The sequence below is a fragment of the Sardina pilchardus genome, chromosome 4, assembly GCF_963854185.1.
Source record: "Sardina pilchardus chromosome 4, fSarPil1.1, whole genome shotgun sequence".
NCBI classification, from domain to species: Eukaryota; Metazoa; Chordata; class Actinopteri; order Clupeiformes; family Clupeidae; genus Sardina; species Sardina pilchardus.
Genome location: NC_084997.1, coordinates 5,941,001 through 5,966,264, shown reverse-complemented (window position 1 = coordinate 5,966,264; position 25,264 = coordinate 5,941,001). Strand labels below are relative to the sequence as shown.

General features: G+C 48.6%; 2 protein-coding genes across 3 annotated transcripts in view; one reads left to right on the top strand and one right to left on the bottom strand.

Annotated features, from left to right (window-relative positions):
• The first annotated feature begins 1,350 nt into the window (after positions 1-1,350).
• Positions 1,351-19,662, top strand: LOC134078126 (electrogenic aspartate/glutamate antiporter SLC25A12, mitochondrial-like). Its single transcript, XM_062533811.1, has 18 exons — positions 1,351-1,435; positions 2,019-2,072; positions 4,420-4,565; positions 5,113-5,228; positions 6,135-6,274; positions 7,473-7,619; positions 7,978-8,116; positions 8,495-8,588; positions 9,234-9,318; positions 10,971-11,052; positions 12,216-12,374; positions 13,426-13,478; positions 13,661-13,744; positions 15,769-15,909; positions 17,157-17,295; positions 17,470-17,628; positions 18,680-18,770; positions 18,908-19,662. The coding sequence occupies exons 1-18, from the start codon at positions 1,424-1,426 to the stop codon at positions 19,110-19,112; spliced, it is 2,046 nt and encodes a 681-aa protein (XP_062389795.1). The 5' UTR covers positions 1,351-1,423; the 3' UTR covers positions 19,113-19,662.
• Positions 19,656-25,264, bottom strand: part of dync1i2a (dynein, cytoplasmic 1, intermediate chain 2a) — a 24,154-nt gene continuing 18,545 nt past the window's right edge. For both annotated transcript variants that reach the window (XM_062533812.1, XM_062533813.1), the window contains 5 exons: positions 24,660-24,793; positions 22,819-22,963; positions 22,209-22,349; positions 21,325-21,450; positions 19,656-20,742 (listed from right to left, as the gene is read on the bottom strand). In XM_062533812.1, coding sequence (XP_062389796.1) covers positions 20,629-20,742; positions 21,325-21,450; positions 22,209-22,349; positions 22,819-22,963; positions 24,660-24,793 — 660 coding nt within the window. In that variant the 3' untranslated portion in view covers positions 19,656-20,628. The remainder of the gene's footprint in view (positions 20,743-21,324; positions 21,451-22,208; positions 22,350-22,818; positions 22,964-24,659; positions 24,794-25,264) is intronic.

Genomic DNA, 25,264 nt, shown 5'->3' with positions numbered 1-25,264 from the left:
CTGTTGAACGTTAACGCTGTCAATATAAGTAAATATTGACAACATATTCGCATATATTAACTAGAACAGAAACGTAGGCTAATATTAGGCTATATCCTATTAGGCCTGCATTGTTTTTAAAGATGTTGTTATGAAAATCAAGTGAGATATAGGCTACCAGTCCACGTGAATGAATCCACGTCTAACAGCATCTCTAGGTTAATTAATTTAAAGTCTTCCTTTTGTATTGTGGCTATGGGTGCTCTGCTCGATAAGATCAACTGTTTATAGGCTCAGGCTGTGATATCACTCAAGTGACACAAATGGCATGCCAAAAAAGGAGCCTGCTATATTTTGGTTTTATTTTTAACACAGGACTAAATATTGATCAGAGCAAAGTGTTTCATTTGATGAATGATGACAAGATTTTTTTCAAAAATTAATAATATATTCATTCATGAAGGAAAAATGTCCCAAAAAACTAGCCATTGCTGATGTTCTCAAAAGAATGTCTCACCAGAGTGTTGTTGTCGGTTTGCTAAAGCTCTAAATAAAGAATTTGACCTGGGACCATTTTTTGAAGTTGTGGATTACAGTAGAGTGAGAGCTCAATGAAGATAAGTGACCTTTTTGATGGAGAGCACCACAGCCGAACACTGAACTGTGGTAATGCTGTGCTATTATCCCTGCCATTGTGATTCTACCGTCTAGAAGCTGGGAAGAGTGACCTACAGCAATGTTTAAGTCACTGTAATTTCGCCCTTCTTCTCTGACAGCACTAGATTATCCCTTTTTGAACACAATGCCACCCTCTCGAGAAATGCTGGTTGCACATCGGCATGGAGGAATAGTGTGCTTTGATCTTTGACCTTTATGGGGATAGTCTGCCTTTTTGACCAGACAGAAATAGAAATACCGTTTTTGACCTTGGTGCATCGGTTTAGTCATTTAGACTGTGCATTGTCTTAAATGCTTGTTATTTGATTGTTAGACATCTGTTATATATTGTTAAAACTAGCTTATCAATAAAACATTCTAGACATTATAAAACATTCAATTATTTTCTTCTGAAAGAATCATTCTTGGCAATATTTCTTTTTCATCTTCAATATGTGTTTTGGTTGTAGCCTAATATATTTGCTTATATTAGGCTACATTTCACTGGGCCTAAATCTAAACAAATGTTTGAAGTGGTCAGAAATTGACTAGTTTTAAGTGTAAACTAAGGTATTTCTTATCTCTTTTTTTTTTACAACAGTAACCACTAGTTTATATATTTCGCGGTCGAAACTACCTCGACATCAAGTCCCATAAAGTTTGACTAGATTTACAGCCAGTGTCAAGATAATGCACGCGTGATGATGTGAATTTTAATGACTTGCACTGAAGTTGGCAGCACCCACCAGTTGTTCCCAGCGCCTGCGCCAGTGACGTCACACCCAGCATGGCGGTCAAGGTGACTCTGTCAATATTGCGCTTGTCTTTTAGTGCTATATACGTTATTTAAACAGTTTGTCTCGTTTGGAGTAATTCAGAATGTCGTCATTTCGTGTGGTTTCTGTGAAGTGGATTTATGGCGTCCTCTGTCCCGGCTCCTCAGAGCATCCTTGCACAGGCTACACCCGGCTTGTCCATCGGCCTTGAGGAGGGAGAGGAGAGCAAAGTCTATTTTGTCATAATGTCAGATTCTGGACCACTCGATTAACATAATGATTAATCCGTCATCTCCCTGGCTCTTCGTATGCTCTGTGCAAGTGCATAGGCTATTCGACCAGGGATGCTGGTGCAGCTCTCCAGAAAGCCGACAGGATACAGTCATTCTCTGCAATAGTAGCCTAACCATAGCTCGCTGTCATTATACGCTGCTATATCTACAAGCCGAAGAATTAGACGATGCTGTTATATGCTAGGCTGCTCAATGCACAGATAATTTACGATATTTTTGATAGGTTATCTGTCGTCGAAGTTGGTCAACGAATGTATGCAGAGTCTATGTTTTAGAATTCGGAATTGCCATATCATGATGTGTTTATTTTCAGGTGCAGTCCACTAAAAGAGCCGACCCTCATGAATTGAAGGAAATATTTTTAAAGGTATTTGATCTGTTATTGCACGCGTTTCATAGCCTATATTGGCAATACTGCTGTTATTCTTAGGTCGATGTGCATTCTGTAGAGAATTTGTAATCAATCTGTACGATGAATCTGAATAGACTAAATTATGGGTTATCTCTGGCTGTACTTAACTGATCTCCAGTGCTGTGCCCTATAAGGAACGTTAGCAGAAAACTTAGCAGTGGGACATTGCAACTCACTGCATAGAAGTAGGAGCCGCTCACACTCTCTCTAGTGTCTCTAGTGCCTCTCTTGAGAAACAGTGATCTTACATGGTAGTTCTGCATGACATGCTCTGATTCAAAAGTGCTCTACTTCAGTTGGATTTTTTAGCCTGGGGTCTAAAATGGGTCACACACACACACACTCTTACACAAAGGACGTGGACGTAATGCCTTGAAATGTTGCTTTTGTGGTTGTCCACTACAGCAAATAAGCCAGTAACCTGATACTGATTCGTTGCGTACAGTACAGCAGCGCTGTGTCCCTTTGCACTTTCCTTAGAGGCAGGGCAAGTGCACACCGAGGCTGGTGTCCAGTACACGCCACAAAAGGTCACTCGCATGCTTAGACTAAATCTGGATACCCTTTAGCCAGGCATCTCCCCTTGCATGACTTCCCATAGAGTTTGACAGCTGCTTGGGTCTTCTATTTTGTCAGTAAGATGTTGAGATACACCTTGAATGATGAGATATACCTTCCTGATTAGAGAGATAGCGCACGATCTGCCGAGAAGAGTCGTGACAGCCTGAAGTGCCTAGCCCAGTTCTGTGTCCTTGAAGACTGTTCTAAACAGATCCTGTAGAGGTACTGCTTAACAGTGGACTCTTAATCGAAAGCGATTGTATGAATATGCAACTGAAGGAATGATAGTGGGGCTGTAGTGAACATTGAGTAACTGGACCATAGACTGTATATACAGTCTATGGACCGGACGAGAAAGCTGTGTTTCAACCAACAACACATACGGCATGCTTTGTTTACATTATGATACTATATGATAGTTCATGCCAGAACTGAACTGAACTTAAAATCTGTCTGTTGTAATGTGTGCATGGACTGTAATAAACGGCTTAATATATGATATTTACCAGAAGGACTCTATGCATGTGCATGTTTTCTCTTTTCTCTGTGTTTATGTTTGTAGCAGTCCTTTCTCCAGGCTGTAACATGAGTCTGCTAAATCTGTCTGCTCATATTGTCAGGCACCCTCGGAGTTGTGTACAGTTAGTACGTTTTCCTCTAGGAACTGAACATATTAAGCACTATTAAACATGCTATTAAACATTGAACACTATTTTTAATGTCTTTAAGAGACTGACCAGCAACTCTGTGGCACCCATAGAGTTGGAGTAATGGAATTTCATGTTATGATTTGGGTCCATGTCATTGAAATGTCCTTCAGCCACTTCTGCACTCTGTTTATTTACTCTATGCTGCTTAGTCTCGGTTTCCTCTGTTGTATCAAGTGCTTTGTGCTGATATGTTACAATGGTGAGTCCTAGGTGAGCAGCTTTGCTGTGCTGGGAAGCCAAATTGAAGTTGGATCACACAGGCAACTGATCCTTCTGCTTTTTGCAGAAAAAACAGGGATACACTGTCTCTTTGCTGTCTCCAAAGTAGAGTGTCAGGGAAGAGCATAGTATTATTGAGAAGTGCTGGCAATCTGTGTTTGTATGTATGAAGGGAAGCATAAATCAATGCTATTGATGTCCCCACAAATGGAATAAAAAGCTCAGTAAAGAGACTGTATGGGGACATTTTTCTTTGTAGAAAGTGCAAAGTGTTGTTATGTAATAGTTACAGGAGCACTAATGCAAAAGACAGATTGCTGTTGATTTTACCCCGGTGCATCACAAAATGTTTTGTTGGACTAGTAAACAAATACTTGCTTTTCTGACTCAATTTTCTCAAGTTGCCCCAGAATGCCAGTTACAGTCTGGAAGATAGAATATAATTAGGGAAAAGAAAATGGAAATGGCCTAAGATTTGAGGGAGATATGCTGATGCTGTTTCAGTGATTTGTTAGAAAGCTATATAAAAGCACATAACAATGCAATAATGGCCATGTGAACATCCAATGGTCTCTTAAACAAATAAACCAAAAAAAAAATGGAAAACAATTGTCACCACAAGCAAATGTGGTGCTATTGATATTCAGAGCATTTCTGACATTCTTTCACATGAGGATAAACAACACAAACGGTTACACTTGCTTCTCAACACGATGATGTCTTCATGTCACTTGTCTCTTGTGCATGTGTACTGAGTGTACGCATGTTGTTGCGTGGATACTGTTCTGACGACTCTGGTATTCCGCCCCTAGCATGCCAGTGTCACGGACACAGATGGGGAGAATTACATGACCCCTGGTGATTTCGTGCAGAAGTATCTAGGCCTGCACACCGAGCCCAACCACAACCCAGATACACTGCAGCTCATCGCCGGAGTCGCTGACACCACCAAGGATGGGTAAGTCCTGTTGCCAAGGGTGGGCTTAGCTGATGACAAGAGGCTGAAACAACAACACTCAGCTGTAGAGGCAGGATGGCTTACTCCAGCAAATGAATGTCAAAAGGCAGTTCTCTGCTGCTCTGTCCTCTAGGTATCTGAGAGCAAACACACTCTGGATACTTGTCTCGTGGAAATACAATTGTGTTCAGTCAACTGAAGTTGCAAATGATTTCATGGCATTTTGTTGCAAAACTTCTCGCCCAATTTACCAAAGTGAGGCATAATTGCTGCTTGGAGATGGAAAATCAGGGGTAAAGTCAGTTATCCTGTTTATAGCTATAGTATAAAGAAGAATAATTGTGTATTAATAACTCATGAAAATGTTTAGGGATTACTCAGTCTCTCCATTGTGTCTTTGCTGTAGGTTATGGTTTCAGCTTAGCTGTTAAAATGGTTAAAATGAATGGAAGGGTTATTACGCCCATAGACTTGGCATTGCAATGTAGCCTTGCACCAAGACATGACATTTTTTTCAGACAGCACTCTTTCTTTCTTGTCCAAACAGACTGATCTCTTTCCAGGAGTTTCTGGCCTTTGAGTCGGTTTTATGTGTCCCGGATGCCCTGTTTATAGTTGCCTTTCAGTTATTTGACAAGACTGGCACAGGGGATATCTCATTTGGTATGTATGTGAAGTCCACAAGAAGAAGATAAGCAATGCTGTCATGCAAACATGTGCATGCATATTTTGTCCATAAATTAATTCATAGGGAACCTTTTTACAGTTTCCTGTTTTTAATGTGAACTAATCTCACTATTTGTTTCAGAGAAATTAGAGTTTTTTTGTTAAGGTTCTCACTATTTGTAGTTCACTGACATTCGTGCCTTACTTGAGTGTAGCAGAACAACAGTGAATGCCACAGCATGTTTTGAAACAAACGCACGTCTTTGGCTGGTTGCTGATTTCATTGCAGTGCGAATGGTGTTTTAGTATTGCTGAGTGTGGGTATGGCGTCTAATGCTGCCGAGGGAACGCTCACACTTTCCGTGGGCGAGTGGACACTCTTCAAAGCTGGGCTTGTGAGAGTCAGTCAGGTTGGTCTGAGGCCCAGATGATAGTTCCTGGACGGGGGGACAGACACTCAGTGCATCGCCATTTCAGCTACTCTGCTGGAAACCCCAAAAGGCCTGAGATGAGGCATCAACCACAGGCCTCATAGACACCCATAGACTCACAATGGCAGTATAGGGGGCAAGGCTCTGCCAAGCTATTGCAAAGCTGATTGAGCTGAAGGAAAAGCCACAAAAGCAGCGGAAATTGCACGGCATGCTTAATCAGAGATGGTCCTGGAATCATTGGGGGCCCTCACATTGTGGTGATACCACAAGGGCCTGACCACCACGGGCCTGCTTTAGGTACTGGCTGGATTTGCACTGACTGCAGTCTCCTTAGAACTTAGATTAGAGACTAGAGTATTGCACGGTATTGTGCAAGTCTGTAGATGTAGCGGTGTGTTTTGTGTTCTGTATATGGAGTTGGGGTTTTGTTGGGGAGCTGATGTGAGCTGAATCATGTCCTCTGTCACAGAAAATGTCAGAGATATCTTCAGCCAGACCACGGTGCATCATCACATCCCTTTCAACTGGAACTGTGAGTTCATCAGACTCCATTTTGGCAATGACAGAAAGAAGCACCTCAGTTACCTGGAATTCACACAGTTCCTTCAGGTAGGAATGAAATGGAATTGCAGTAGCACATGTGACTTGATACAGAAGCTAAATTGAACTAGTTTGGCTAAAAAAAAAATTCATTTTTTTTCTGTGAGGACGTTGTTGGATATGATTACTTTAATGTATACACAGTATGTAGTGGAATGTAACTGTAATATGAATGTTGTACTATACTACTGCATTTATGTGGAGAGCATTATGCCATGATTAGTATTCACGTTTGTACAAACCTGGAGTTTGAAATCACTACACGGCTTGGTTTGCACAGTTGCACTACATGCAAGCCAAGCCTTCAAAGATTTTATCCTGCCACCTTGTGGAAGTGGATGAACTTTCTGAAAAACAAAATGGTCAAATACCTCGGCACTTAAGTGGTAGCTATACAGTATAATATAACAAAATGCAATAGCTCAAGTCTCTTCAAAGTCTACATGCCGAACACACACAAAGGCAGCCACTAACCTGGTAACCTGGGCCGGCTAAAACTTGGTGCAGTACACAGCCGGGTCGGTGCCTCCGCTGGATCAGATGTAACCGCAGACGGTTGAGGCGGCTTCACGTGGCATGATGAGTTAGGCAGATCACAGCAGTCTGCTGGTAGTATCTGATCAGCTCTGACAGCAGTGGGGATGGGTGGGCAATACCCCCCCACACCCCCCACCAGCCCTCTCTCTGATTGCACGCCCCTCATCCTGTTGAACCCCCCCATGTTCCACCTGCCCCCCCACCCCACCCCAACCAAGCCCCCACCTGGGACACCTGCTTCCTCCCCCTCTGCTCCCCAGCCCAGGGATCAAACCTCACCTGATATGGTTCTCATTAGACTCTCTGACAGAGGGCAGGGCTTTTTTTTCTCTCCTTGAGTTTTTGCGAGGCCAGTGCCAGATATCAGCACATCTGTGGCCGGGACATGTGCGAGTTGACGTCCGCAACACTGATGTCATGTGTTGGGCTCCGTGTTCCACATCAGCACCTCCACTGCTGAGGGCCTCGTCATGAAAGGAGTCGTTTCTCAGGCCCTCAGGCACACTTTTTCATGTCCTCAGCACTGTTTTCAGCCCCTCTCTCTCTCCTCCACACTCTCCCTCTCTCTCTCTCTCCTCCACACACTATCCCTCTCCCCCTCTCTCTCCCCCCCTCTCTCTCTCTCTCTCTCTCTCTCCCTCCCTCTCTCTCTCCCTCTCTCGGGTGACAGGAGCTGCAGCTGGAGCATGCCCGGCAGGCGTTTGCACAGAAGGATAAGAGCAAGAGCGGCATCATCTCTGCCCTGGACTTCAGTGACATCATGGCCACTATCCGCCATCACATGCTCACCACGTTTGTGGAAGAGAATCTTGTTTCAGTAAGACTCCTCTGAAACGCAAACGCATGCATACGCACACACACACATACGCACACACAAACACGCACACACACACACACACACACACACACACACACAAACACACACACACACACACACACACACACACACACACACACACACACACACACACACACACACACACACACACACACACACACACACACACACACATGCATACCTAAAACCCATAAATACTAGACATAAAACATACCTGCTGAGGGCAATATGGCGGCGCAGGCGACTGCAGTGCCTTTGCTCTTCCCCGTGTGGTGGTGTTCTACTCCTCTATATGAGGAGGCATGGGTCATAACCTGAGGTGTGTTGTCCCCCACAGGCTGCAGGCGGAGCGACCTCCCACATGGTGAGCTTCTCCTACTTCAATGCCTTCAACTCCCTACTCAACAACATGGAGCTGATCCGCAAGATCTACAGCACACTGGCGGGCACACGCAAAGACATCGAGGTCACCAAAGGTGCTTGACTTTAGTATAGATCTGCAACATCCCCTTGGTCCAGATGATTTGGTAAAATTGGTATGAGATACAGTACTTCACCACTTATATACAGTACTTTACCACGTATATCACAGCTGCTAAAATACATTGTGCTATCTAAAATGCATTATTCAGGGGCTAGTTCTCTAACATTGAGTATGTTAATCTTAAAGATAGTGTATGAGTGTATATTTAGTTACAGTGCCAGACATTACAGGAGGTGTTTCATCTGTCCTGATAGCTCTGAGTCAAAGTGGCCCAGTGGCTCCACACCACTAATGATGTGTGACACATACAGTAGCTCCTGTCTCTCTTGCTCATGCCTAACGCTGCTCTCTGGCCCTCACTGTCGCACAGGGGAGTTTATCCAAGCGGCCAATAAGTTTGGTCAGATCACTCCAATGGAGATTGACATCCTGTACCAGCTTTCCGGTCTCCATTCTCATTCTGGGTAAAGCCTCTAACTCATCGGCTTTTCCTATTTCCGCAGCACCTCATGGCTTCCTCCCCATTAACAAGCATGCTTCCCCCTCCTCCTCCTCCTCCTCCTCCTCCTCTGCCTGGCATGTTTACTGGCTGTTTTTTCCCCCTTCTGCCCTTTTTTCATCTGTAATATTGTATTGCCATCACCTCTGTCCAATGTATTTAACACATTTATCCAAAACAGTTTTCTTATTGAATCTATAAATGGGATGAAAAAATATTACGGGCCCATTTATAGGCTATAAATGCTAAGTTATTGCCCATTCAGTTTAACAACAGTGGCTCCACCGGCTTGATTTATTGGGAAAACAAATGCATGGGGCCGACTTAACAACGCCTGTGGCCCACGGGGGAATGTTCTGGCCATTTCCCTGGCAGGCGGAGCGAGCGAGCATGTCAGCCGCTGCGTGTGCTGTGGGCGCCTGTCCAGCTTTGTTTACCTGTTGTGTGTGCAAAAAAGACCTTTTAAAGGCGCAGTAACTTGGGGTTATAAGGCCGTAAAAATCGCAGTGGAAAATATTGCATCATCCCCCACCACGAAATCGTCTGGGAGGGACGGAGTCTCTTGTCACGGGGGCGAGATGTCTGATGTGGCTCTGTCTGTGGTCCGCAGGAGGGTGACCTTTGCCGACATTGAGAGGATAGCACCGTTGGAGGAGGGGGCCGTGCCCTACCACCTCGCAGAGGTCCAGAGACAGGTAAGGGTCACCTGAGGAGAGTAGAGAGGGGGGTTGGGACGAGACAGGTGTCAAATCAGACTTCACAGCAAACTCAATATGAAGACCTGCACAGGCCTGTACACACCTCTCTCTCCTCCTCCAAAAAAGGGTTAACTTATTTCAGCCATTTTCATAACTGAATCAGCAGTGACTTCCTTAATGTCTCTCTGAAACATCCCGTTCCCCTACAGTTGTAATTCTCTATTAAATGGGATGAGAAAATGCTCTCCCAATTTCCGCCTTGAAATGACTGTCACCTCCGTATGGTGTGGCCGCGTCGGTCGCGCACATCAGACCCAATCACACTTCTGAGGCGCGCTAATAAGGACGGGGCCTTCTCATCCGGCGCTTTCTTTTGTGAGGTCTCGTCGTGTGAAGTGCCCGTGGCGAGGTCTGTTTTGTGTCAGAGCGACGGTGAGAGCAGGCGTGAGAGTGTGTGTGTGTGTGGGGGGGTCTGTCTGTCTGGGGAGGAGGATGAGAGAGTACCTGCCCCTCTCTCTCTCTCTCTCTCTCTCTCTCTCTCTCTCTCTCTCTCTCTCTCTCTCTCTCTCTCTCTCAATCCTGTGAAGCTCCAGACAGTTCCCGAACATCGGGCCATGGCTCCCGGGCCCCTGGGGGCTTTTCACACTCCTCCCGGGACCGACGTGTGGAGGTCTGGAATGCAACTTTGGTCTCAGAGAAAGACAGGCGTGCGGAGGGCTTGTTTGAGAGGTGTGTGTGTGTGTGTGTGTGTGTGTGTGTGTGTGTGTGTGTGTGTGTGTGTGTGTGTGTGTGTGTGTGTGTGTGTGTGTGTGTGTGTATGTGTGTGTGTGTGTGTGTGTGTGTGTGTGTGTGTGTGTCTGTGTGTGTGTCTGTGTGTGTGTGTGTGTTAGGGGGTTCGGTTGAATGTTTCGGCATTCTCAGGCCTTGCTCTCATGGAAGCAGCGTAATTGCTCAAGTCCTTTGATCACAGCCTCAATCTTGTTAGCATTCTGCCTTCAGTGAAAGCAGCTGTTGGAGCAGGAAGGGCCTTGTTTTGTGGATGTTGCTCACTGCCCCCAAGGAGGCCAGGCGCACTGTGACTGGCTGTGGAGCGGTGTAATAATTCATGTAGATCCTTATCTCTACACGGGAACAGGGCTCAGGAGGCCCGGCTGCTAGCCTGCAGTGCGGAGAAAACAGAACAGAGGGTCTGCTTTCAACATCCAGATCAAAATGCATGAGATTGGCCTGATTATCAGCAAATCAGCTCCTTTGAACTCCACCAGGCAAGAAGTGAAACGTTCATCTTGAACTGTTAGAACGCATGTATATTATAATGGCATATAATGCACAGATAATGTCTCTACTTGTAGAGGCTAACCTACAGCAGAACTCATGCACAGAGGATGGCGACTGCGTGGCAGCCAGGGTCCATTCCAAACTCTTTTCCCCCACATGTAAACCTATTCCCATACAGCACGCCTGTCCACACTGTATCTGGTTCATAGAGACCAATTCATTCATCTGAACGCTGCTTTGCTGCTGATACTTATCCCCTCTCCTGTCTCCTGATTTATTTCAGCTCTGATATCTCTCTCTCTCTCTCTCTCTCTGTTTCCCTCTCTCTCCCTCTCTCTCTCTCTCTTCTCCCTCTCCTTCTCTCTCTGCAGCACGCTGGAGATGGGCATCGGCCCGTCTGGCTCCAAGCTGCCGAGTCTGCTTACAGGTTCTTGCTGGGCTCAATCGCTGGAGGTGAGTGACATGTCTGCCGTGGGGGCCGCGGCCCGCCGAGGGGGTAACCCGAGCCGGCCAGACTGGCGCGCTGGGGCCCCGGGGCCCGGGGGCCGCTCATTGTGCTGCGGGGGACAGCGGCTCGGATCTGAGGGCCCGGCATTGTGCTGCCCCGCCGCTGCTGCTGCCGCCGCCGCCGCCGCCGCCGGCTCCAGGCTGTCTTCCCGGCCCGGGTTCCGGAATGACACAAATCTTCCGGAAAAAAAAAGAAACGTGATGGAATCTCTAGTTGTAATTGTGCCGCAAGGAAGTGATACGGGAGGGGAGAAGAAGGCTCTGACACAGCAGTCGAGAGATGGGCAGATCCATACACACGCACGCACACACACACACACACACATGCATGCTCATACATACATTCACATGGTCATACAAAGCTACAAACAGGTAGAGCGCGTCCTTTGAATAAATGGACTCCACTGTCTTTGTGGTGCGCGAGAGCTCTTTCTGACCCATGCTGGAAGCTACTGGGCCCTGAATGGGCTTCTGGTCTAGAAAGAGGGAGAGAGACAGAGATGGAGAGAGAGGGAGGGAGAGATAGAGAGATAGATAGAGATAGAGAGAGAGAGGGAGGCCAAGCCTTTAGCTGTCAAGCCTCCCAGAGAGTGCGCGTGAGGTGCATCTCCATGGAGCCCTTTGGTCCGTGTGAGCGGTGGCAGCTGGTGCAGGAGCGCGGACAGCACAAGAGCACTCGGCATGCTTGAGAGCCGGAGTCATTAGAGAGCCTTTGATGTCAGACAAGACACGACAAGCTAGCGCGGCGGCTAAGAGCGCCGTTTACGGCAGCCCCCCCGACACACACGCCTCACCCCCCCCACGGCTCAGACATACAGCACACATTAGTGCTCCCACCGACAGCAGAGACACACAGCCTGGCGTCTCAGCTGTAATCACTGTTTACCACTCCCAGCATGCACCACTGTCGCTGTGACTCTCCACCCGTCCTTAAGGCAAGGGAGGCAATGTACACACTAAAGACATGCCATCATGAAATCACCTCTATAACATGTTCTGCGTGTAAAATCACATTTTCTTTTCAAAAATGACCGCCGTCTAACAGAGAGAGCTTATGCCGACGGCTCGAGACTGATGTGCCCTTTTTTTTGCGCCCCGCTTGTTTCCAGCGACTGGTGCGACCGCCGTGTACCCCATCGACCTGGTGAAGACGCGCATGCAGAACCAGCGCTCCACCGGCTCCTTCGTGGGCGAGCTCATGTACAAGAACAGCTTCGACTGCGCCAAGAAAGTGCTGCGCTACGAGGGCTTCTTTGGATTCTACCGAGGTAAGGGCCACCACTCCAACGCCACTGTCTCAACACATCCACTCCGTCATTAATGGGTTAGTGAAATAAGTGTGCTTGCTCTTTTTACAAATGGTCGAAAAAAATGGTCCAATTGATTGACAGCTAGAATTGCTTGGGAGTGAAATATAGGGCAGTTTGTGTGAGCGCACTGTAAACTATGGTGCTTGCGGTGAAGTGGAGCATGCTGTGGTCATTTTTATGAGTACAAGTGACTGGAGTGACTACTGAGCGTCCCATCCACACTGATCCCACACATGTGGGCCAGAGCCAGAGGGAGAACAGCACACAAGTCATCTGCTGCTACCCTAATGTGCCAAAACCTATGGGAAGCCCTGCTCCCCCAGTCCCCCACACAGCCCCCCACACAGCCCTGCACACTGGAGGAAGTCAAGACTGCCATCTGCTGCTGCCTCTGTCATTGCAACTCTTTTGTCTTTTCCCTCTCTCTCACTCTCTCTCTCTCTCTCTCTCTCTCTCTCTCTCCCCCTCTCTCTCCTCCTGCTGTCAGTGCATGGCTCTCTTTATCTGGCTGCTCTGATGAGGGGCCGATTGAGTGCGAGACAGACACGCTTGGCGGTTCTCTGGCTGCGTACGGCGGGCCCGTCACTCGCCAGGCCCCTTCAGAAGTTGATCTGGCTCGCTGAGTGACAGCCGGCCAAACAGCGCGCTGCTTATCGCCGCGCTGGGCCACGGGCACCCCCTCCCAGGGTACACTGCCCCCTCTGTTCCCCGCCACGCCAGGGGCCCGGCCCAGACAATAGGCAGCCCCGCCGCGCTCGCACCGCCCTCCTATAGCTCCTCAGTGGACTTGTCCACCCCGAGTGACCACGTTATCATCAGGCCCCATCACATGTGTTGGTTGGATCAGCAGTAAATATTTAGGGGTTGATCCACGTATCTTTTGAGATGTTAGGGGCACGCTTTGCGATTGCTGGTGGTGATAGCACGTAGTAATCTGCACAAGAGCATTGCTGTCTGTGACTTGTGTGATCTCAGCGGCCTCATGATTGTTTTTTTCTCCCTTTCCCAGGTCTCGTGCCACAGCTCATTGGTGTGGCTCCAGAAAAAGCCATCAAGCTCACGGTGGGTCATGTAACACTATTGAAGGATCTCAACCCGCCACTTGAATTATTATAATTTTGGTATAATTCAGAAAATAATCCTATAATAGCATTGTATTTGTATGTGTTCTGGCTAAGGGACAAATGTGGCTTTGAAATAAAATATGTAGTGTAAATGCAACTTTCCATTGTTTTCACATTTAGATGAATGACTTTGTGAGGGATAAATTCACCGATCAAAAAGACGGCACCATTCCCCTCCTGGCTGAGGTGCTGGCTGGTGGATGTGTAAGTATAGTATATACTGTAGCCTTCTAGCAGTGGGTGAGATGGGGGAGGGGGATGCTTTCTGTGGGCTACGGCTCCAAACACACAGCCCCTGGTCCTCAGTGGGAAGCAGGGAAAGGAGTTTGGCAGCTGCTCCGCTCGCACTGTTGAGCCCTAATTGATTTGGATGTGAGGGACGTGTAGCAAGCAATGGGGCTCCTACTGTAACATTATACCTGATTTTCCTTTTCATTCCTAATGAATATTTCCTAGGGAAAAAGCACACATTATTAGAAGAAAGAGCCAAAACAATCCCCTGCGCCGCAGTCTCCTTTTTAATCTTCTTAAGCTTAAGCAAACGCTCCTGGCAGATATGAATTAACAATTACTCAGCCAGCATTTAGAAAGGGTCTAAATCATAGTTTTATATTGTGCGTTCTCTCGTAATTTCAATTAATGCCGGACTTCCTCCATCCCCATTATTGAGACGCGGGGGTAATTTCCAACTGGTGTATAGACAGGCTTTTTTGTTTTCAAAAGAAGTGGGAGGCCGCCATACAAAGGTGCTCTTTGGTCCCTGAACCTGCTAATTGGGCCCAATTTTGAAAAATGATGCCTGAGAGCTCACTATTTTTATCCTGGGCTAATTTCTGCAAGCAGCACAGCAGGCTGAGAGCATCAGGTAGATTGAGGAGCGGTAATACCCTCTCAGTAGCCGTCCCGCGTAATAGCTCCGAGTGAAATGAAACAGACAGGCAGGCAGGCCGGCCGGACAGAGGAGGCTGTCTGTTGGCCACGGCGAGCAGGGTCCGTGAGGTCGCGACCCCTGTCAGGCTCTAATTGAAGGAAGAAGCCCTGAAGGGCCCTGGACGGAGCTGCTCAGGCCTCAGTGTGATTGAGTTTGACAGCGGCGCGCATACCTGAGGCGTCCTCTGCCTCTGGCCTGACCAAAGGCCTGGGACCCCACCGCACCCCACCGCACCCCACCACCCAGAGCGGAGTCAGTGGACAGACAGGGCAACGTGAGCGGGTACACTATTTACGTGGCAGAGCAGCTCTTTATTAGCGCTCATCCCATTCATCATCAGTTACATTTTCAAAGGCTGTGCTGCTGCAGCCGACCCGAACGTGCCCTGCTGATAGCGGAGGCTGTGCATGGCCAGGAGATGCGAGTGGATAACAGAGGGAGATAAGCGTGGCAGCAGTGCCGAGGTTAATGACTCCATGTTCAGAGCGGCGGCGGCGGTGGACATTCCCCCACACCCATCACCCTTCATCTCTCTCTCTCTCTCTCTCTCTCTCCACGCCACTTTGAAAATGACAAAATGCGCCGGAGCTTTTTTTAGGATGCAGTGCGGATGTTTACAGAGAGAGGGGCCCAGCCCTGTGTGTATGTGTGTGTGTGTGTGACACCGGCGGCCCTCGATGGTCCTGATTAGATTGAGGGGCGAGTGACAAATGTGTGTGAGACGGAAGGGCCAGACCCCGGGGCCCTCTCTCCCTCTCTCTCTCTCTGCGCCAGGTTACGAACAGGGCTCCCCCCTGGGAGAGGGGCCAGAGATTGGGCAAGTGTGCGGGGCGAGGGCCGGGGGAAGGCCGCTGCTATCGGGCGCCCTGCCCCCACAGGAGGTGCCTGAGGGGGGAGAGTCGAGGGCCAAGAGGGCTGGAGTCGGGGTCAGCGCTGCCGCTCCCAGCGTGGCCTGTTCCAGCCTGACCCCGCCGCTCGCGCTTCTCAATGGCCGTTTGTGTGGTGGCCACGGCAACAGCGCTCCGAGGCTGAGTCAGACTGGCATGTGAAGAGGGGCCTTGTGTGAGACCGTCTTGGGTTTACACAGTTAATTTGACAAGACAACTTGCTTGTTCATCAAAATTGGTGGAGGAACATCCATTAAATTAGTAATGGGATATCCTTAAGCCATTTAACCTGCAAAAACAATTGTAATTGTAATATGAAACATGTAGGTTGAGGATGTCCAAGTTATAAACATGAATAAACCAAATTAAAATATTTTTGACCAACGTTAGCATCTCTGTGCTCTCTGCAGGCTGGAGGCTCTCAGGTCATCTTCACCAACCCGCTGGAGATCGTGAAGATCCGTCTCCAGGTGGCCGGAGAGATCGCCACGACGAAGCGCGTCAGCGCCCTGAACGTGGTCAAGGAGCTCGGCTTCTTCGGCCTCTACAAGGTGAGCCAAGACGTCCAGACCCACTGGGTCCTCTTTTACTCACCGAGCTGATAAAACAGAGCAGGACGTAGCAGAAGAACCTCTGATGTGAGCAGACTTTAGATGTAGGCCAGTATAGAAGAAGAACCTCTGATGTGAGCAGACTTTAGATGTAGGCCAGTATAGCAGAAGAACCTCTGATGTGAGCAGACTTTAGATGTAGGCCAGTATAGAAGAAGAACCTCTGATGTGAGCAGACTTTAGATGTAGGCCAGTATAGCAGAAGAACCTCTGATGTGAGCAGACTTTAGATGTAGGCCAGTATAGAAGAACAACCTCTGATGTGAGCAGACTTTAGATGTAGGCCAGTATAGCAGAACAACCTCTGATAAGAGCAGGCTTTAGATGTAGGCTGGCAAATGCTCTGTCTGCCGTAGGTGGACGAGGGAGTGTTTTCTCTTTGCCCTTTTCTCCTGTTTTTTAACTGACCGCGGCAATTATGCAGTGCCTTTCCAAAGTAGTGCTTTACCATGCAGAGCGCGCCACTGGCAACCACCAAGAGCAAATTAGGGGGGAAGGATTTTGCAGGGCTACTGCTTCTGTCCAAGTTCTTGTGGCTTTTCTTGTGTCATGAGTAATGTGCTCATGCTCCATATTTTAATGGGGAGCAGACAATGTGGTGCTTGTTAAAAGACTGATTTCCCCTACTCTGTGTATGCACACTGCAGACCAGGGGTCTGTGTTAATATGCCAAGTGTGTGTGTGTGTGTGTGTGTGTGTGTGTGAGTTCAGTGCTCTCGGCTTAGGGGCTCCCTATGTCAGCTGTGCCTCTGGGGGGGCCTTGTGTTTGGCTGGCCCGACTCCTGCCTGTCCGAATATGTCTGCTGCGGTTTGGCACGGCGCGGCTTCAGCCGCATAAAGCTCTGGGGTTTCTTAAGGCACGTGATCCTCCAGTTATGCAGCACCACTCCGTATGGGCCATACGCCGTCTACCTCTGCCTCTGAAAACACTGTTAAAGCAGAGATGGCCTGGCCTCTGGGCTGACCCATTTGAGGTTTCTCCCCCTCCTCTCTTTTCAAGTCGCGTTTGAACTGTGTGCATTTTAGGGCTCCTTGAAAGCCATTTGCAGCTATCAGACAGCGGGGTGCACATGCTGGCATTAGAGGAGCGCTGTGCTCGACCTTTTAGAAGCCTCCAGCCCTTGTGCTGAATGCTCTCCAGTCATTTCTTGCATATGTGTGTGTGTGTGTGTGTGTGGCTATTTTAGGGAGCCAAGGCCTGTTTTCTGCGTGACATCCCCTTCTCTGCAATCTACTTCCCCGTGTACGCTCACACCAAAACCCAATTTGCAGACGAGGAGGGCAGGCTGGGGGCTTTGCAGCTGCTCACTGCCGGCGCCATTGCAGGTGAGGAGAGCGCTCTTAGCGTTTCACTTCATTCATCCCTCCCTCTAGCCATCTGCCTTTAAAGCCATCCCTGACATGACCACACTGTGGAGCTTTCTGTTGCTGTTGTTGTTGTTCCTCCCATGGTCCTGAATGGGAGCAGCTTCATTGTGCTCTCTGGGACCCCCTCCGCAGGTGTCCCCGCCGCCTCCCTGGTGACCCCCGCTGATGTGATCAAGACCAGGCTGCAGGTGGCAGCCCGTGCCGGTCAGACCTCCTACAACGGAGTGGTCGACTGCTTCCGCAAGATCCTGCAGGAGGAGGGCTTCAAGGCCTTCTGGAAGGGGGCAGCAGGTAGGTGTGGCGCTCGGACTCAGGCCGGTGTGCAGCACGAGTAGGTGTGACGGCTGACGGAATAAACTTGTAATAGGTGCGTTTGCGATGAGCTGCGGCTGACTTAGGCTGGCTTCGGCTGGCTTCATACGTCAACGAGAGCTGCAGAGTCTTAGCAGGAGGGGCGACTGGCACATGCAGCTCATCCCGGACACTCTGACTGAGCTTACGTACCTCAAGTTACTCGCGAGAGACCTGGCTGGAGACCTCGCGGTAGATATCGCGGGATTTTGTATTAAATACAGTAAAACTTTTATTCTTGCTCATTAAAATGAGCATGGTGACTGACGAAATAAATTGATATGATGTATTTAAATAAACCACTGTTGTCATACAGTTAACAGGCCTGCATTGCAGCACATTAATTAAATATCAAGTGTTTTCCGTGTGTATATATTTAACCAACAGCATAAAATAGCAGAGTATCCTCACGTTTTCAGTAGGCTAGCCTACTGCTGTTCCAGATATCACAAATAAGTGTATCCGTTCGATTTCTGTTCATTTTAGCAGATTCTAACGTAAGGAGCAAAGATTCTAGAACAGAGCAAGATGGATCACAGGGATAAGCTCCAGCGTCATCCCACACGTTGGTTTTAGTGCAGTTGAACTGATCCGTCTTGGTCCGCTCTAGTGTCTTGGGTAAGGAGGCAGAACGAGACACCTGTCATACTCGTCATGGGGAGATTCTTCCAAACGGCCCTATCACAACTTTGAACTGACGTCATTGGGGTGGGCTTTGGCCAGCGCAGTTGCTTAAAAACGAACTGCGCTGAACTGCGCTGGCTGAGCTAAGACGCAGTCTCCCGAGATCTTGTATGGACATGTGACATGATGTCACGGGGGTAACTCCCACCGCGACTGCATGAAGTCGGACATGATTTCTAACCAGTTTGCATTTCGTCTGTCCCAGTGTGCACTCTGTTTAACCCAGCATGCATCACATCAAGTCAGATCTGCGCAGATTTTCGTCAAGTCAAACGCACCTAATGTGTGAACCTTCTGTGCTCCTCAGCCCGTGTGTTTAGGTCCTCACCCCAGTTTGGTGTCACCCTGGTGACTTACGAGCTTCTGCAGAGGTGGTTCTACGTTGACTTTGGAGGACAGTAAGTGGCAGTGCCCAACACATCATTGGCAAAAAAAAGAACTACAAATGATGATTATTTAGCATGGATTCTGTTGGCTTTCTTCACCCCGGTCTGTTTATCCGTGTGCCTACTCACCTCTTCGCTTTTCTCCGTAGCCGCCCCGCGGGCTCTGAGCCGACAGCCAAGTCCCGCATCACGGAGCTGCCGCCTATCAAGTCTGACCACGTCGGCGGCTTCCGCTTGGCCGCAGCCACCTTCGCTGGCGTTGAGGAGAAGTTTGGCCTCCACTTGCCCAGATTCAGGACCCCCATGTCTGGCCAAAAGGTCCAGTCCCCGCCCGCCAAGGTCCAGGCCTCGTGAGCGCCCCCCTGAGGCCTGCGATTGGGCTGCATGCTCCACGAGCAGAGGTTCCTGGACCCAGCTCGCCTGCGCTGCTCCCCTCCTCTGTCCCCCATCTCTCGTATCCCCAAATGGTTCAGTAACACCAAGAAATAAGAAATCTAACTCGGAGCACTCCTGCTTTGTTCTCATACACACGTTTAAATCTGGCTGTGCCCCCCCTCCTCCTGCATGACTAGTGCTTTATGGGTTTCTATCCCCTGCTTCCCCGGACCTACCCACCCCTTTGTGCGTGGCTTTGCACAAATGTTACTGTGCATATTGTACATCTTTGTGCAGAGACATTATGGTGTTGAGAGACAAACTCCAGCGCGTTCTTCCTCGGCCATGCATTGTGTGTTGTGTGTTGGGGACGTCTTTGCAATCATATTTTAGTGGTGTGAATGGGTGTACAGATGTTTATTTATGAAATCATAAATCAGAGAATAAGAAATTTAAAAAGACTATTTAAATGCATTTCATTATTGTATTGTATTTTATTAAATTAAATCATACTGGTTTAACTTTCGAACTTTGAGGTTTTTTTATTATTATTTCTGTGGAGCATACATTACACGGTCAACATTCTTTGTGGGTTACGCCCAGGGAAGGTGAAGCACATTTCTATTACACACTTTCAAAAGAACTTCCAGAGCTTTCCACGGGTACAGCATGAGATTCGTGTAGGATGCCCTGATATCAAAGATTTTTTTTTTTTTTAAATGCATGAGCAGATTTGAATTGCATATGGCTTCGGAATGAAGAATTCACTCTGATCTACAAAGACATTCAAAGAAGTCCAAGAAAAGCTATTCCCCTATTTACAGTTTACAAACAGACTGTGATTCCAAAGGAGGACGAACCTTGTGGTAAAACATTATCTCACATAATACAGACATTTGGGTGACATCTTTCCAGTACAGTCCATAATAAATACATTACTTTACTGTAGAACTGGTGGCTTAGAGAAAAGTCCTTGTGTTATGAGGCTCCTGGGGGTAATCGATGGTAGAACCCACTGGATCCTCAGCACTGGTACAACTAAATATGAAGTGCTTTAAGGTTGATACAGCCACAATTTCAACAGGATCTCCGGGAGTTATATCTATTTAAGGCTTTTTGGTTCTTAGAAGTACGACCCTTTGCATTGCAGTGTAAATGCCTGTGTTTGTGTGTTGTATTGTCTGTGGTGAATAGCCCTGGTGTAGAGATTTTTTTTCCTTTTGAGACCCAACAAATGATTTGCCCATACAGAAGTCCTCACCAGCGTCTTACTTGAAGAAATCCCAATCGTACTATGCTACAGCCAAAAGAAAATGCCATTGTGTTGTAGAGCTGTATTCGCCATCATGCCTGTCATTTTTTTGTTCCTTTTCCTCTGAATTACAACCAGCATTACACTGAGAGGGGGGGATGGGGGCCGGGTGCTCGGGAAACCTGCCACTGGTCCCTTCCAACGAGCGAGCGAGCGAGCGAGCGAGCGGTGTTTCCATGGTGATCAGGCAGCCAGGCGCTGGGCCGCCAGTTCCTCGGCGTCGTCGCGGTTCTCATTGATCTCGGCCAGCGTGCGCACAAAGCGTGTCCACTCGTCGTTGCGCGGCACGGCGATTTGCTGCGGAGAGGACGGAAGAGGGACAGAAAATAATGGCACATTGTTCAGAGACGATCATCTTTCCTTTTCTTTTCATTTCCCCCCCCCCCCTCTCCTCCCTGAACTTAAAAACCTGCAAGTGGCTTCCTTGTGAAAGGTCAGGAGATCAACAGTAATTTTGTAACTGTCACAGAGACTTGACCTCTTGAGTAGCACTGCTTGTGTGTGTGTGTGAGAGTGTGTGTGTGTGTGTGAGTGAAGGGGGTGTGTAGTGGTGGGACACAGCACCCAGGGCTAGTGGTGCCCCCTCTGCGGCTCAGCCTACTCAGCTGTCAGTGGTGTAAGTGACACAGGCGCGCTGAGAGCCCCCCTGGGGGAAGTGGCCCCTGGGGACCTGGCTGCCACAAGGGGGCTAATTGTCAGACGTGCTAAAGCAGTCTTAGCATCTCCTCTCAAGCACTCCCCACTACAGCCTCCCCCACAGCACAGAGGGACGCCTGCTAAACCTGCAGCACACACTTGTATCACACATCAATTACGGAAAAAAAATAAAAATAAATTCAAACAAAACAAATGTTTGATTTTCAGGTCAGGTGTGTGTACCTCTCCAACTTCGTAGACGAGGACCTGTCCATCAGAGTCTCCCACGGCGATCTCACGCCCAGACTGGGCCCATCGCACCCGATTCAGAGCTGGGCTCCCGTCCACTGTGATGCTCGCCGTGGGCACCTGGAACAAAACAGCCTCTGTTAGAGCCGAACTAACACATGCACAGACACATACACATACACAGGAACACACACACACACACACACACACACACACACACACACACACACACACACACACACACACACACACACACACACACACACACACACACACACACACACACAGACACACACACACACAGACACACACACAGACACACACACAGACACACACACAATTTGAAATGGGAGTGCAAAAATGGAGCATAGGCAGAAAACTAATGGAAGTCAAGGGTCTGTGGAATAATCATAGCTATAGTTGTGGAGGCTGAGCCGAGCCCTGGATGAATGGGAGAGACAGCAGAGTAGAAGAGTGTGTGTGTGTGTCATGCAGAGAGATGAAAAGGCAGTGTGTGAGTCAGTGAGACTCATCTAAAGGGAGAGTGGGGGGGGGGGGGTGTAACTTTTCATAAGAGAGATTTTGAGAGGAAGCACATCAGTATGAGACTTCTACAGTGTAAGTAGAAGTGAATGAGGGACTCAGAGTCTATAGTGAGGCGGCAGGAGTGTGTTTGTAAGTACAGTCAGGAAATCATGGACGTGTGTTCCACTGGCTCAACTGGTGGAGCAACTGGTGTGGGACAAGCTGTAAATGTAAAATGTATGTCTGTGCTATAGGCTGTCCTGTCTGGACACAAGAGTGCTGGATGAATAAATGTAATGTAATGCAGTCTGTATGTACAGTATGTACTGTATGCATCTCAGTGATGTGTTCACCTCGGTGTCATTGTTGAGGTTCCACAGGTCTAGGTGACCCACTCCGTCCACGCAGGCGAACAGGGCGGGGTGAGTGGGGGACCACATGACGTCGTACACGTAGTCCGAGTTGTCCTCAAACGAGTACAGAGGCTTATTGTTCTGCAAGGGTCGGAGCATGGCGTTCAGATGTCAAGCACTCATCCTCACATAATCTCTGTATTCCTTTGTTCCAAGCCTACATTGGATCTATGCTGTTTGATATGGAAATGCATGTTCAAGAGGCCTGATTCTCTTTGAGGTCAATGTAACTTTGAACACCACTGTGTGTACTCTTATGTTTCAAGACTAAACATAAAAAAATATGGGTTAATGGTTTGGGTTATAACAAGATACTCCCTGCCTGCCAATTACGGTCAGGCATGTTCCAAAAAAAAAAAAAAAGAACTTCATGTTCAAATTCAAGTCAAGTGTCTCTGATTCTCAGCACGGGGCTAGCAGAGGAGGTGCTCTTCCCTATGAAGGCGCCCACACACGTGCAGGGAGCACCTCCTCCTCTAGCGGCCGCTGGGAGCACAGCCCTGGGCTCTGGGAGGAGGAGCCGGGCCTGCTGGTGCAGAGCGTACAGTACCTTGGTGCTCCACAGCTTGCAGGTCCAGTCGAAGGAGGAGGTGACGAAGAGGTGGGAGAAGTCCACGGGCCCTCCGGAGTTGTGGCAGTGGATGCCCGTGATGGGGCCGTGGTGGCCCTCGAACATCTCACTGATGCCCGCCTTACTGCTCGCCACACAAGAGACACACACACACACACACACAAACACACAACAGCCGTTTATACTGAGAAGGGATGCACCGATTGTGAGATTCTGGGCCGGTGCCAATGTTTACAATAACTATTTGGCCAACAAGTGATGCAGATACCTATATTTTTATTTGTTTGTTTACTTTGTTTTTCTTTTTTTGTTAATTATACCCTTCATAGACAGGGAAACAAAAACATTCATTATAAAAACAGAACTGAACAGCTTTCCAGTCTTTCAGCCCTCCATAGCACTGTCTCTGAATGTGCCCGTCTGTGCACAACACAAACAAAGAAGAATTGATGTGACATAACAGATCAACATTAGCCACCAGCTAAGGCCATTATTTACTGATAATATCACCAAGGCCCAAACCCATGTTAGGCTGGCCTGCTATGGGTGTACAGAGGACAAGGCATGGCATACAAAGAGGCCCAACGGGGTTGAATATCACAACACAGTGGTAGCACAGGTTGCATAAACGGACAACCGAAATAAAGCAGCAGTGTATCCCCCGCTGGGCTAAGCGGTGCAGTGGCCTGTTGCAGTGGCGCACAGCACACACACAGACAGACAGACAGACAGACAGACAGACAGACAGACAGACAGACAGGCGGTGAGCGCTGAGGACTCTGCTCTGGACTCTCCTCGGCCCTCGTCAGCCGGCGGGCTGTGGCTGTGGCGCTGCTAATTAGCCGGAGAGGTAAATACCCAGCGTGAGAGTGATGCTTCTGCCTTATTAAGCTGGAGATGAGGCTATCATACCGCCGCAAATGAAGTGGAAGCGCTCAAAAAAAGTCTCTTCTTCAATTACTGAAGGATGGCCCTGTGGCATGGAGCCTTGTCAGCCCCTGTGGTGTGCTTGTGTGTGTGTGTGTGTGTGTGTGTGTGTGTGTGTGTGTGTGTGTGTGTGTGTGTGTGTGTGTGTGTGATGCAGGGCATTAACATATCCTTCATCCACTGAGCAATGACATGCACTATCCTGAAACTCAAGTATGTGCAGCCTCTGTGTGTGTGTGTGTGTGTGTGTGTGTGTGTGTGTGTGTGTGTGTGTGTGTGTGTGTGTGTGTGTGTGTGTGTGTGTGTCTCAGTGTCAGTATGTTTGTTATTTTTTTCTGTTGTTTTTGTCTAGTGATACGGAACATCAGTGCATCCGTTAACAAGCTTGGTGGAGTAGGCTGTCAGCAACAGCGTCGCTCAGCCGAACGCGACTCAGCCGTTCGCACTCAGTCAAGTCGCGGGCGAGCTCCGAAACATCACAACACTTTTCGTATTTATACTCTCCTCCACAAACAAATAATCTCCCGTCAACGGAGGCCCCTGATGCTGATGGAGAGGGGAGAAGGGGGCGGGCCGGATGTCAGGAGTCGTTTCCATTTCCTTACGTGTGGCGCTTTCTAGCGCACAGCGCCCCTTCCATAAACACTCGTGACAGCTCCTAAAGGGAGCAAACAGAGCGGCCGCGGGGGCTGCAGGGAAACCTCAGGCAGGGGATCAAGTGTTGGATTCATGGGGCTTTGGGAAGTGAGGAAGAGGGCTGGGCCGCCGACACCACCTTCAGGCCAAAGCCAACAAACCGCCGACGTCTCCCGCCGACGTCTCCGAGGGCAACGAGGGACAGACCACGTGTGTGTGTGTGTGTGTGTGTGTGTGTGTGTGTGTGTCAGTCATACCTTCCGTGACGGCAGGCCATGTACACAGAGCCGTCCTCGCTCCCCACCACAAAGTTATTGACGTCTCCGAGCGGGAAGGACATGGAGGTGACGGCCACGGTCTTGGACTGCTTAAACACCAGCTCCAGGCTGTCCTGTCAGGCCCAGAGCACACAGCACACTACTCTCACTGCCAGCCCTTGACATATTCACACACACACACACACACACACACACACACACGCACACACACACGCACGCACGCACGCACCCGCACATATTCACACACACACGCAGACTTGCATAAAACCACAGCCAGTAAATTATCCCAGCCGATTATTAATGCATGATTAAAATTCAGACAACACTTTATAAATGATTAACATTTGACATGTTTGGAGGGAGGGAGGGGGGTGGGGGATGGTGGGGGTGTCTGTTGGTGTGCTTTGGCAGGAGAGCTGGAATCAGAGAGCGAATTTGAATGACATTCAGGTTAAAAATACTCTCAAATCCATGCAGTCATCTGGAGCAATGAGTGGCCACAGGCTGTGATGTATGTGTGCGTGAGAGAGCGAGCGAGTGTGAGAGAGAGAGAGAGAGAGAGAGAGAGAGAGAGAGCGAGAGCG

Bases quoted from the DNA above. Each gene is read 5' to 3' on its own strand.
- LOC134078126 (XM_062533811.1), top strand. The intron at 2,073-4,419 runs GTATTTGATCTG...TTCCGCCCCTAG, and splicing joins TGAAGGAAATATTTTTAAAG to CATGCCAGTGTCACGGACAC. The intron at 5,229-6,134 runs GTATGTATGTGA...CCTCTGTCACAG, and splicing joins CACAGGGGATATCTCATTTG to AAAATGTCAGAGATATCTTC.